The 13894-nt window shown below is 42.9% G+C and overlaps 1 protein-coding gene across 1 annotated transcript in view; it reads left to right on the top strand.

Moving 5' to 3' along the window:
- The window catches only part of TAFA4 (TAFA chemokine like family member 4), a 185307-nt gene that overhangs the window by 52493 nt on the left and 118920 nt on the right, over positions 1 to 13894 (top strand). The window contains exon 3 of the mRNA XM_059387871.1: positions 2897 to 3012. Within this exon, the coding sequence (XP_059243854.1) occupies positions 2897 to 3012 (116 nt within the window). The remainder of the gene's footprint in view (positions 1 to 2896; positions 3013 to 13894) is intronic.

Here is a 13894-nt window from a genome sequence, read left to right as displayed (position 1 = left end):
AGCACTTCATCCACAAAGTCAGCAAATGCAGAAACTACATGCTTTCCCTAATTAGTAATAAATTAATAATCAGTTCCCTGAAATGACAATATAATTAAAGACAGCTGATTCTCGAACAACACAAGGGTTGGGGAAGTTGGCTTCCCAAAAACTTAGTCACTCAGAGCCTACTGTTGACTGGAAGTCTTACCAATAACGTGAACAGTCAGTTAACACGTATTTTATATATTATATGTGTTACCTACTGTATTCTTGCAATAAAGTAAGCTAGAGAAAAGAAAATGCTATTTTAAAAAATCTTAAGAGGGATGCCTGGGTGGCACAGTTGATTAAGTACTTGACTCTTGGCTTTGCTCGGGTCCTGATTGCAGGGTTGTGGGATTGAGCCTGAGTCTGGTTCCATGCTCAGCATTGGGTCTGCTTGGGACTCTCTCTCCCTCTGCCCCACTGCTTTAAATAAATAAGTCTTTTAAAAAAAATCCTAAGAATGAAAATGCATTTATAATACCACAATGTATGGCAGAAACTCCATATGTAAGTGGACCCACACAGTTCACACGTGATATTCAAGGGGCAGCTGTGCTTGTACCGAAGCTCATGTAGACCCACCTATTTTCTTTGCCACTTTTGGAACTGCTCCTGGGGTGTCTATCTCTCGCGTGTGCAAGGTGAAGTTGGGGAGACAGAGGGTGGTGCTTTGAGAAATTAAAGCACCTGCAGGGCCTTTCAAGCAGAGAGACCTGATGTTCCCATGTCAGTTTGGAATGCTCAGGATTTCCAAGGCCAAGGGCAAAGAGAAGCCAAGACTTTGTGTTTCCTTGAATGCGGAGTTGTTCAGATATGATCTTAGAACCTTGTGTTGCCCTGCCTGCTTCAAAGGCAGACTGAGTCTCACATCAATGAATGGAATGATACCTTTCAACAAGATCTATTTGACTACATTGCGAGAGGCCAAGAGAGAAGGGTGGGGGTAGAACCTGTTCTCTGGAGTATGATTTGGGTGCTAGGTCCCCAAGACTGTGTTTTCTCTCAAGCACAGTCTTAGGGTTCCGGTCGGGATGCTGCTGGTCTCTGACACCCTTCCTTTCAGAACTTCAGGAACTCTGCCTCTTGTGGGGCAAACTGGACTCCAACCAGTGTTTATATATGGCATTATATGTATGCATATGTGTGTGCGTATATAAATCATATAAATATAAATATAAATATAAATATACGGGGTTCCCTTGACCCGATGAGGTGAATGATATCATAGATATCACGATACCTGTGCCAGGCAGAGCCTAATGTCACTGGAGTTTCAGATGCCAAACTCTCTGCCCCACTTTGTTTGAAAAAGTTAATTAAAAAAAAATAGCAAACAAAAGTTAATCTAGTTCTAATTTCCCTAAAATGTCAAAAACAGGAGGAAATTAGTGGAGATGTCAACTATCCTTCAGTTACAATAAGAAGAAAATTGAGGGGAGAATGCATTTTTTAAAAAGATTTTATTTATTTATTAGAGAGAGAGAGGGGCAGAAGGAGAGAGAGGATCTCAAAACAGACTCTTCACTGAGCACAGAGCCCTTGGGGCACGATCTCACGACTCTGAGTTCATGACCTGAGCTGAAGTCAAGAGTTGGATGCTTAACTCACTGAGCCACACTCAGGCACCCTGAAAATGCTTTTTTGATATTTTCCTTTTATTTCATTTCTTTTGGGTTTGTTTGAGAATAGTAGACTATATGTATATACACATTTGTGAACTGAATTTGACAATTCAGTTGTCTAAGCAACTGTTTCGATACTGTCCATCTGCATGAAGTGAAGTTTATTTATCTTCGCTGTATAGAGATGTAATTGACACATAACACTGTGTATGTTTCAGGTATACAATGTGCTGATTTGATATATATATATATATTGCAAAATGATGATCATAGTATTATCTACCACCTCCATCCTGTCCATAATTACCATTTCTTTTTTGTGGTGAGAACATTTAAGATCGACTCTTAGCAACATTCGGGTATATGATAAAGAGTTATTAGCTATAATCACTGTGCTGTACATTAGCGCCCCAAACTGGTTAATCTTGTAACTGAAAAGTTGTACCTTTTGATCAATATCTCCCCATTTTTCTCACCTCCCAACCTTTGCTAACTATCGCTCTACTCGGTTTCTCTGAGTTTGTCTTTTTTCAGATTTCCCATATAAGTGGGATCCAACAGTATTTGTCTTTCTCCATCTTATTTCCCTTAGTGTAATGCCCTCAACGTCCATCTGAATTGTTGCAAACAACAGGATTTCCTTTTTTTCTCATGGTTGAATAGTATTCCGTTGTGTATACATACCACATCTTTATGTGTTCATCTGTCGACATCCATAAGAAATTAAATTTATTTTACATTCGCCTATATTTGGCCATATTCCCACCAAACTTTGAGACTGAAAATCATTTATTAATATGCACTCAGAGAAACCAGGAGAAAAGTCTCAGGCTGAGTGTGACCATTTCTGTGATTTCTCTGAGATGCAGAAACCATGTCTATTTTATCTGAATCCAGCTCTTTGTGTGTAGCTTTCTAATTTCATGATATAAAATAGTATGTTACCCCCATGTTCTATGAGGAAAAGTCAGGCTACACAGTGGGGCTTCGTAAATAGACTTCTCATTGAAGCATGTTGCTAACTTGGAAAACTCGTAATTATAAGAAGCGTTCATTGGAAATTGAGTTAACGCACAGTAGGAATCAGGTGTGATTTGCCTTTAGTGTCCTTGGGGGAAAAGAAGTCCGGCGCTGAGCACCTCTCACTTGCTGTTTTCTTCCAGTTTCCCCCAGGTCGTGCTTGCGCGTTTGTCCCAGAGCCTCACCTCCCTGAGCCCTCACTGACTTGTGTCTTGCTTTCTCTCCAGGATGAGAGTCTGTGCTAAGTCAGTGTTGCTGTCACACTGGCTCTTTCTGGCCTACGTGTTAATGGTGTGCTGTAAGCTGATGTCCGCCTCCAGCCAGCACCTCCGGGGACACGCAGGTAAGCCCTTTAAGCTCATTATGCACCACTGAGATCAATTAATAAAACCCTTTCCAACGTCAGCGTTCACATTTTAGACACAGGTAATTGACAAGAGCTTTTGATGGTCTGTAAATAATCCGAGCGAACCTGAGCTACATCAGGGCGTTGCTGTTCAGTGGTTTGGTGCTGAAAGAGTGTTCTAGACATTTTTAAAGGATGGTTTCCAGGTGTTTTCCCCTCCTTTTCCTTTCCTGAATACATTTCCATTCTTAGAGTGATTTTTCTCCAAGAATCCTGGAAATCCAGCGTCCCTTTCTCTGCGTATGTATTACTCCTGTAGGTTCCTCTGAAGGCAGGACATCTTTACTGGTAAACTTAAACACTTCCAGGGCTACAGTGAAGCTGTCAGATAATCTAAGACCACTTGGTGGAGAAAAGATGGTGAATGATTTAAAAAAACAAAGAAGAAAGAAAAGAAAAAAAGCGACGGTAGCTTTTGCATGGGACCTAAAATAAAATGTGTCTAAAGGTTTAGAGAATCATTCTCGCAATTTCTCTTGAGACCCTTGTGTATACTTTGTTTATTTCTAAAAATGTTGAAAATAATCACTTGAGTCTCTCTGTGTGTGGGTGCAGGTGTATGTGTGTTTCTGCCCCTCCCCCTCTCATTGTTACATCTACATTTAAAATGATACAGACTTGGGAACTCCTCAGTGCAATGTGTTTTCCTGAGCCATTTCTATTTGTTTGTAGACTCATTGCCAAATAATTAATTAGCCGTCATTGCGTTAGTAATTTGAAGTGTGGCAATGCCAGGCTTTCTCGGACCGCTTAGTGAAAAAGTGAGTCTCAGACTCTCAACCAGATAAAATCCTAAATTCTGCCTCTTATGGGTTTAATGTATCAAGTTTGTCAGATATCCTTACCCTCAGACGTATACCAGGCTGTGCTTTCCACTCAGTTATTCTGATATTTTAAGGTTAAGACAGCATATTAGGCTTACCATGATTTTAAAAAAATCTCTCATGGTTCATTTTTTCCCGCCTCCAGTGAGAGTTCAGAGAAGACGAGAAAAATAATTGAAATTTTAATGAATCAGCATAAAATCAATACTATTTGGCTGCTGTGAAGTGCCTACAGCTAGTTGGTCATGGCACTGTGTATCTTTTGATGAGCTTGTTCTGAAGGATAGAGTGTTTGAAGTCATTAGTCTTATCTGTTTAATTCATATCTCTTCTTGGGTGGAGGCTGAGAGTCTGAGTAGCAATCAGGCAGAACATTTCAGTGGGGCAGGTTATCAGAGCAGATTTCCAGACTAACAGGAACTCAGCTTGAGAGATTGTGTTGAAAAGGGATTAGGAGTTGAAGGAAACAGGGGACAGGACTGAACCTTCAATTTTTATCCATGCGGCAATCCTCATTTCTTTGAATTTAGAGAAGGCACAAGGACAGAGATAAATCTAAATTAAGATTAGAATTATGTGCACAAGAAATACGGACAATATCTTCTCTATAAGCCAAGACTCAATAGCCCTCGGGACAGCAAGAAGTCAGAGCAAAGCCTTGGCAAATCATGCTCAAGGAATGAAATTTTCAGCCCTAGAATTCCTAGCTGGTTTTATTTGGATTCCCAGCACATGTCCTTTGGCTTTTAGGGGATTCCTCCTGCTTTCATCTTTGGGATTTAAATCTTTCTCACCCCTTGTCTGAACAACCATCAAGGAGACAGGACTGGTTCCTCCCTGCAGGGGGCTCAGTGTTCTCATTTTCTTACTGCATGCACACATGAGTGCATGTGTATGATATGCATGAGATAAAAAGATTTATTACGAAGTATTGGCTCACACAGCTGTGTTGGCTGAGAAGTCTCATGATCTGCGGTCTGCGAGCTGGAGACCCGGGGAAGTCAGTGATGTGGTTTGAAGGTCTGATAACCAGAGAGCCGGGATGTATTCTAGTTCAGGTCTGCAGGGCTGAGCACCAGGAACAGTTAAGGCACCAGAAGACTGGTGTCCCAGCTCAGCAGTCTGGCAAAGAACCAAGTCAGCTTTCTCCCACCCTTTTGTGCCATACAGACACACCTAGAAATAATGTACAATCAAATATCTGGGCGTCCCATGGCCTAGTCAAGCTGCATCACAGCTGTCCTTCCAGGAAAAAGGAATGCTTCCCCTAGTATGTGCGTATGCACTTACCTCTCACTATGCCCCTGTTTTGATTTTTTTTCCCCCATTTAATGACAGAGTTTATTTATTTATTTATTTTTAAAGATTTTATTTATTTATTTGTCAGAGAGAGGGAGAGAGAGCAAGCACAGGCGGACAGAATGGCAGGCAGAGGCAGAGGGAGAAGCAGGCTCCCCGCTGAGCAAGGAGCCTGATGTGGGACTCGATCCTAGGACGCTGGGATCCTGACCCTAGCTGAAGGCAGCTGCTTAACCAACTGAGCCACCCAGTCGTCCCAACGACAGAGTTTATAAATCTTTTCGTTTGAGTGCTTACAGATCTATCACTCTGTGTAACTCCGCATAGTCCTCTATGTTAAGGACATGCCATATATGATTAGGTCCCTTCCCATTTTTGTGGACACTTGACTTGTTACCGTATTTATACAAATATATATGTTCCGACGCCAGGTGAATTCCTAGTAGCGAGATCTTGAGTTCAAGTGCGTGCACATGTTTTAGCGAGAGTAGCCCGACTGCTGTAACCAACACACCGAATACAAAAATGGCTCAGCAAAGGGAGGTCTGTTTCTTGCTCCTGAGTCTTTGCGGTCGGGGGCCAATGTATCCTCTCGAGGATTCTCCTGTATTGCAGTCTTTCTAGAACCCGCGGTGGTTGAAGTGCTAACATTTTCAATCTGTGGCTGCTAAGGTTGCCCTAGACAGGCCGTCGTTCCAGCAGGCTGCAAGAGGAAAGTTCCAGCAGGCTGCAAGGGGAAATGTGCCGAGGGTTCAGCTGGCAGGTGTAAGGAGCCCGCGCAAGTGTGGGCGGGGTCTCGTGCGCTGCGCGGCCATTGGCTGGAGCCCAAGCTCATAAGCGCATCTCGGGGCGGGGCAACGGGAGAACGTCCTAGCGGGGGACCCAGGTGGACCAGGAGAACCGGAGTTCTGGTGCGTCTGGGGCAGCTTCCGATGCAGCGCATTCGTGGTTTAATGGGGCCAGAGCGACCTTCTAGACTTCTGGACTTGCTTATACTTGCACCCACAGTCACAGTGCGATAACGCCCATTTCCCTGTTCCTTTTTCGACTCCCGGTGCTAGCAAGTTTTGTTTTTGTGCCCATCTAGTAATGAAAACGTGTCCATTCTATGGCCTTGTATCTCTTTCTGACCGATGACGCCCTTAATGTGCTGGTGGGCTGTTTGTTTTTGTTTAAGCTATTGCATTTTTTTCTTTTTCTTTAAAAGATTTTATTTATTTATTTTGGTATTTATTTTTATTTATTTATTTTTTTATGGATCATATCTTCTTTTTTTCTTATTTTTATTTTTTAATAAACATATAACGTATTATTAGCCCCAGGGGTACAGGTCTGTGAATCGCCAGGTTTACACACTTCACAGCACTCACCATAGCACATACCCTCCCCAATGTCCATAACCCCATTTTAAAAAAAGATTTTATTTATTTGACAGAGAGTTCACAAGTACACAGGCAGACAGAGAGGGGGGGGGGGGAGCAGGCTCCCTGCTGAGCAGGGAGCCTGATGCAGGGCTCAATCCCAGAACCCTGAGTTCATGTCCTGAGCTGGAGGCAGAGGCTTTAACCCACTGAGCCACCCAGGCGCCCCTAAGCTATTGCATGTTTTAATCCACTTTTCTGTTGGCTCTGTTGATTGTTTACTCCATGATGGGCAAAAGGCTTTTGCAGATTGAGGATGTTGGAGGGCTTTGACCATCCCTTTCCTCATTCCGTCCCACTTCCCTGCATCCCTCCCATTCTAGTGATGCTTGGGGGTGGGGTGTGTGTGTGTGTGTGAAAGAGAGAGAGAGATGGGGAGAGGGTTGAGGACTGCTATAAATGTCCACTAATGACCTTCAGGGGAAGGAAGTCTAGTATCCTTGCAGTGGCCATGTGGTTTTCTTCCTAGTATGGAGCTCAGCTGATGGAAAACTCAGGGTCGGAATCAATGGAGGGTGGGGGAGGCTGTCTATACAGAGATGCTGAGAAACTGGGCAGATTTTACTCCACTGTGGGGGTACCCAACGCAGCTCCAGGGCAAGCTGCTGAGGGTTAACTGCAGAAGACTCTGTGTCCAAAAGGCCTCTTGTTACCTACCGTCCCAAGTGCTTTGTGGTTTGTGCTGACCAATTAAGGGAACTGTGGCCCCAGGAATCCCTTGTTAGACGATAGTGGCTTGTCGATGGTTGGGTTTTAACAAGGAGAGACTTCACAAGGGCTCGCCAAGATAAAGGGGAGGAAGGTGGGACTTATCCTCAGTTTTGAAAGATGAGGTACTAGGTGTGGCTTGAAGTTTTTATTTTATTTCAAGCATTAAAAAACCAAACCTAATGAGACCCCACCGGATTTTCATAGGATAAGTGGTGGGAGTTTTTCTTTAAGGCAAAATGGCTTTCATAAGCGTCTGTAAGAGTCCAGAAGTGGTATTTTTAAGGAAATAGAAAACACAAAAGACCACCTGTGTGTGTGTGTGTGTGCGTGTGTGTGTGTGTGTGTGTGTTTTAACTTGAGGTAATGGTTGAGTGTGAGACGATGTGGGTTTTTGTAGCCTCAAGCTATAGAAAAGGTGAAGGGGACAGTTCATAGGTCAGTTTCTTTTGAAAGGAAGCCAGAGTTAATTAACTCTTATTTCTTCCGCTAGCAATTTGTCCTTTGGTTCTTTTTTTTTGTTTGCCTTGTTTTTTGCTGTAAGCAGCACCATTTCCCCACAAGAGGGCAGCAAATGTAACGCGGTGGAAAGACAGGCTGTTTCAGAAATTTGAGAATCCTGTGGAATTAATCCTGTGGGGATCTTTGCAGAAATTTCATCTGATGTAGGTAGGCGTGAGGAGTTTGGGACAGTAAGCACCCCACATACTTGAGATTTAGTCCTAGGAATAACTGGACACTTCAAAAAATTAACAATTTCCCCTCTGAAATCAGAACCAGAGCTTGTCTCCTGATGTAACAGAGAGACAGGAACTTCGATGCTGCTGGTTTGCAAATTCATTTCAGTGGTTCTGTTTCCCCAAGGGAGCTTTAAGTAGGACCCGGTTGGGGATGTGTAAATTGCACAAAAATGCTGTGCTGCTTAGCTACTATTTAATATATGTTTCGGTGTAAGCCTCCTATGTAGTATACTCTGTCCAGGTGGACAAAGAACCTGTAAAATCGGAGCGCATCTGGGAATGAAGAAGGGAATCAAGTGTTTGGGCTCTGGAGTCAAATAGAATCCTGATTCTGCACATCTGGCTGTGTGACTTTGTCCAGGCTACTTAACCTCTCTGAACCTGCATCATCGTCTGTGAAAATGAAATGATCTACTTGTTTCTCTTATGAGGTTATTAGGATGACTGAATAAGACAAAGTAGGTGGGTGGATTAGCATGGTAAACATTCCATAAATAGTAGCTATTTATATATTTAGAGGCATCCAGAAGGAGAGGGAGTCTGGAAATGTTCATTTTTTTTTTTTTTAAAGATTTTATTTATTTATTTGACAGAGAGAGATCACAAGTGGGCAGAGAGGCAGGCAGAGAGAGAGAGGAGGAAGTAGGCTCCCTGCTGAGCAGAGAGCCTGTTGCGGGACTCGATCCCAGGACCCTGAGATCATGACCTGAGCTGAAGGCAGCGGCTTAACCCACTGAGCCACCCACGCACCTGAGGAAATGTTCATCTTTGACAATAGTTGAGGGCTGTGGGTAGGTGCAGGGAGATAGATCAATGCCAGGAGAGGTTGAAACTTTATTGCGTATAAGAGACAAAGGCTTGTTTTTCATTGTTCTAAAAGGTGGACTGTAATGAAGAGCATTGCTTTATGAAGACTGATGTTTCCGCTCAACCCCAGGCAAGAAGGAGCAAAGGAATATTTAACAAATAAGGCCTCACCAAGCTGGGGATCGAGTGACCTGGAGGTGCAGGAAGCTGGGCGGGTGCCAAGAATTGTGACAGGTCTGAGATTTCCCCCTGCTTGCCAGCTAATAAGCTAGCCAGTCACAGTTGGCGGGGTGCTGGTGGGCGACTGGACGTGTCAGAAGTAGGGGATTTTATTGTTTATGGCACAATGAGTTGTACAAGCTGCATGTGTGCTTGGTTCTCCTTTTCTTCTTGGGCGGGCTATCAAGCCAAGTTGGGACTCAGTCTCTTGTTCTGTAAAGTGGGGACAATGAAAGAGAGAGTCGTGTTAGGGTTGTAAGTAGCTGTCCATCACAAGCACACCCAGTTGGATTGTGTTTTGTTTTATTGTGCTCCATAAGACTGGAGTTTTGTTGTTGTTGTTGTTTGTCTGTTTTTAACAAACAGAAGGCTTATGGCAACCTTGCATCCAGCAAGCGTACCGGCGCCATTTTTTTTGCAATAGCATTGGCTCGCCTCCTGTCCCTGAATTTCATTTAGGTAGTCCTCGAAACATTTTAAACTTTGCCATGGCTGTATTTGCTATGGGATCTGCGATCAATCAGTGATGGGAACTCTGTGAGCTCAGAGGATGGTTAGCATTTTTTGTGGTAAAGTATTTTTAAATTAAAGTATGGACATCGTTGTTGTTGGTTTATTTTGGACATAACTGTAGTTCATAATAGACCACAGTATATTGTTCACATGATTTTTCCACGCACTGGAAAACAAAATCCACTGTCTGGATTGTGATGTTGACCTCCTTGCCATGCTCTGGAACTGCCCCTGCAGGTTACCTCCAAGCCGTGCCTGTGTTTATATCTGGAAACTGCTAAGAATTGTGTTGACATAGGTAGTGCTCAAAACATGTTAGCCATCTTTATTGAAACTTGCCTTCTCCTTTGGAATGTATTCTATTTTGTAGATTTCCATACTGTTGAAATTTATGGTAACCTAGGTTTCCTGTTTTCTATATTATAAATGATGAATATTTGAATGGCGGAATTGGCTGCTTTGGTGTGTTAGGGAGCGAGAATATCCTGTTCTCTCAAGGACCTTCTAGCTGGACTATGAGTTAAACTGACATGAGACAGATAAACAGGAGAAAAATTGAACTAAATAGGCTGTGTATGGGGAAGCCACACCAATGTGGAAATTACAAAGACAGGCAGAGTGAGGTATATATGTCATTGTGAACTAAGGAGAGGGAGTAAGGGTTTGGGTCTTCAAAGAAAAAAATGCAATCTTCAGGAAATGAAACAGTAGATGTTCAGTAAACAGCTGTTTTCTGGGCCACTTAGGAATAGTGGGACATAGAGGACTTTCATGGAACAGGCTTTGCTCTTCTCCCTGTGCACCAGACCCAGTTCACATGATAATGTAGTTACCTCTGGTGATAGCTCTCTTCCTCAGGCAGATCTTCTATCAAAGCTCTTTTTATTTTTTTTAAAAGATTTTATTTATTTATTTGACAGACAGAGATCAAAAGAAGGCAGAGAAGCAGGCAGAGGAGGAAGCAGGCTCTCCAATGAGCAGAGAGCCCGATGTGGGGCTCAGTCCCAGGACCCTGGAATCATGACCTGAGCTGAAGGTTGAGAGGCTTTAACTCACTGAGCCACCCAGGAACCCCTCCCCCCAAACTCTTTTTAGACAGTTGTCAGGAGAGGTAAAGAGCTTTCCCTGAATCTGCTGGGTCTTGATTGCTTTTAACTCAAAATGTTTATGAGAAAGTAACCCCTACAGGTGCCTTGTGTTATTTTTAACTTAGGATAAATTGAAGAGTAGTGGTTGCATCCAAGTTTGGGCTCATGTTTCTGGCCCCTATAATGGCTGAAATTTTATAGGAACCCTGCAGATACCTTTGATTGGATTGACTATTTTAGCCTAATTTTTCATGAGAAATCTCTTTCTTTCCAAGGTTCACAGTTGAGTGGGGAATGTAATTTCTAGTACAGGACTTTTTTGGTGAAGCTCAAGTGCAATTTGTTATTGGTGAACACTGCAAATAATAAAGCTGTGCATGTAAGCTGCTATTTCTTACTTCGCATGCTAAAATGAATTGTACTTAAAACAGATTTTGAAAAATGACTTGCTTGTATTGCCCGAGTTCTGACACTAGGGGGCAGGCAAGGCTTAGAAGAGCTCAATAGCAAAAAGCAAGCCTGGTCTAATGCAGCCTGGTCCAGTATTGATACGAGAGCCACATAGGTAATGTTCTATAACCACGTAAAAAAAATTGAAATTAATTTAGTATTAATACATTTTATGTAACCTGCATCCAAATATTATTTCTACCTATGGCCCTAAGCCGCATTTCAAGTGCTCAAGGGCCACACGTGGCTGGAGGTGACTATAATAAACAGCACATGCTTATGAGTCCTTTCTGAAAGATGAGAAATAGAAGTTATTTGTGTTTTCATGGGTCAATCATAGGGCACAATGTTTCATCTCCTTTTATTTCGGTTAATTTATTTTTATGTTTTATTTAGTTCTTTTCCCCCGTCCCCTGAATGTCTACTTCTAGGTTTATGGAAAATGCCATGTAAGTGGGGTTTGTAACCTTAAGTCATAAAGACTGGGGAAGATCGTTCCGTTTCCTCATCACTGCCTGTGTGATCGTTCTTTATAAGAGCTCTTTATAAGATCGTTCTCTTTTAGGAAGAGAGAAGCGTCAAAATTATTTGAAATTGTGTGTGTGTGTGTGTGTGTGTGTGTGTGTGTTGGCATCAACCTGAAGGTCTTGAAGTTCCTCCCTGGACAGCTTATTTTGGCCAATAATGGGCATTTTCCCACCTGAGTGCAATCCAGTGATACAGTTTTAATACATTTCCTTCCATAATTGTTCTTGTCTGTCTTCCTCTTGCTGCACACCCAGTGAATGGGTGAACGGTTACTTTGTTAACTGTATAGATCTAGCTCTGTAAAAGCCACTCCCTAGGATTATCTTTTATTTTATAAACAAGAAACAGGACCGTGGGGTGGTCAAAAAACCTCTGTTTTGGTGGTGATTGAGAAGGGCATCTACATGATGATGTCTACTTAATTCTCTCTCTGGGGAGATTTTACATAATAAAACACAGTGCCTTCATTGCAACTTTGTCCCGTCTGAATCTTGCTTGCAAGGTGGAGCCCAGGCCACAGTATTATTGAACAGCTGCCTGCGGCCAAAGATGGGAACCACTGATTCAGAAGGGGTGGGGGGAAGAAATTTGATTCTAGTTCTTACCAAACTATAGTTTGATCCAGGGGCATTGAGTCTTTAAGTGTTTGTGGGCCACAGTTTGGCTGGGAGAGGTCTAGGTCTCTTTTCCCCGTATAAAGTTGCCCTCCATCTCCACTTCTTGAAAGGACTGTGAAAATACTCCTTTTGCATTGGCCTGTCCATTCCTGAATGCTAAAAGCCTCTAGCTTTAACGATTCCATTGACCTCTCTTGGACACTACATTATTTTTCTCCAGTGCCATCTTCCTGGGCTTTTCATAATCTTGGCGTTTAAGAAGAAGGGAAAGGAACAGAGGACAAGAGGTATTAATATTCGACTTCTTATCTCCTGGGCTCGAAGTTCAAGTCCCAATGCTGTTGGCAAGGTCAGCTCTGCAAAATATCTGACAAATGAGCCAGATTCACATCCTTTTTCGAGGGAAGGAAGGGTTGTTTCCTGACCCTAGAGTAAAGAATTTCTGTTCCTTAAATGAGCTTGAGCCTTCCTACTCTGCAGAGCAGGATTCTCCTGCTACCCCTTTCTGAGTCTTTGAGGCAGGGTAGGGAGAGAGCCACCTTTGAAGGGTTCTCTGGGTAGTTAGGAGAACATATTCCTTACCCTTGAGAAGAAAGTTCCTCTTTGTTCTTTCAAGCCAGGCACTTAAACTCATTCAAACAAAGCCTACAATTTGGGGTTTAAAAAGCTATGGGTCAGTATCTCATCTGGATGTCAGTGGTATCTAAGGAAATCAGAATCTTTAATCCCAGATAAGGAAAATGAAATCACTGGTAAAAAGAATCAGGAGGGGTGGCAAGGGGGCACGAAGAAACAGGAGGTTTTGTGTTTTTCTAGGTGTGGCTTGAATGCCTGCAATATTGTGGCCCAGATGGTAGTCTCAGAATAGCGCTCTGGAGATAATGTTATTGAAGAGATGTTCGGAAAACTGCTAGAAAGGATTAATTGATTACGAGAAGACTGTGTATATGTATAGAGCTAAAAAAACAGTTTCACTTCTAATGCCGTGTGCCGCCAGTGCTTATGTTTTTGGGAATGTCTGGAAGCAGATGAGAACCGTAGCCAATTTAAACAGGGTGAGGAGAGCCTGAAGGCAGTGGCATCTTCTCCTGGGTTGTGCGGTCCTCTTTCTTCCCTGTTTGGTGTGAGTTTTGGGGTCCCAAATTCAGAAGGAAAAATAATAGAGAACTTTGTTTTAGGAAAAAGATACGATGAGCATCAGTGTTGCTAGAAGCAGGTAGCTTTTCTGTGGTTCATCCCTGATTTTTGCCTAGGTACCTGCTAAAGGACGAGAAATATATACCTGAAGTGTGGGGCGTGGGAGACTTGAATAACCTGACCTTGGTGGTGGGTGAAGGAGAACAAAGTTGAGGTGTGTGTCTTCTTCCTCCGAACCAAACGTAGTCACTGACTTGGTAGTTTGGAAAGCATGTGCAAGGGATGGTGGAAGGCTCTTCTTTCAAGAGGAGCTTTGAAAGCCTGGGTAGATTTGAGCCAGGGAAAAGAACATGGTTCCGTTTTCAGGGCTCCTTCGTCAGATGTCCTGTGGTCTCCTCTTAGAGACTTCCAAGCAAGTGTGGACCAGCGGAAGAATTCCAAGTGACGATATTACTTACACCTGCTTGA

Source organism: Mustela nigripes, chromosome 2, assembly GCF_022355385.1.
Source record: "Mustela nigripes isolate SB6536 chromosome 2, MUSNIG.SB6536, whole genome shotgun sequence".
NCBI classification, from domain to species: domain Eukaryota; kingdom Metazoa; phylum Chordata; class Mammalia; order Carnivora; family Mustelidae; genus Mustela; species Mustela nigripes.
The sequence above is the reverse complement of the archived record's forward strand: the minus strand, read 5'-3'. Positions and strand labels throughout refer to the sequence as shown.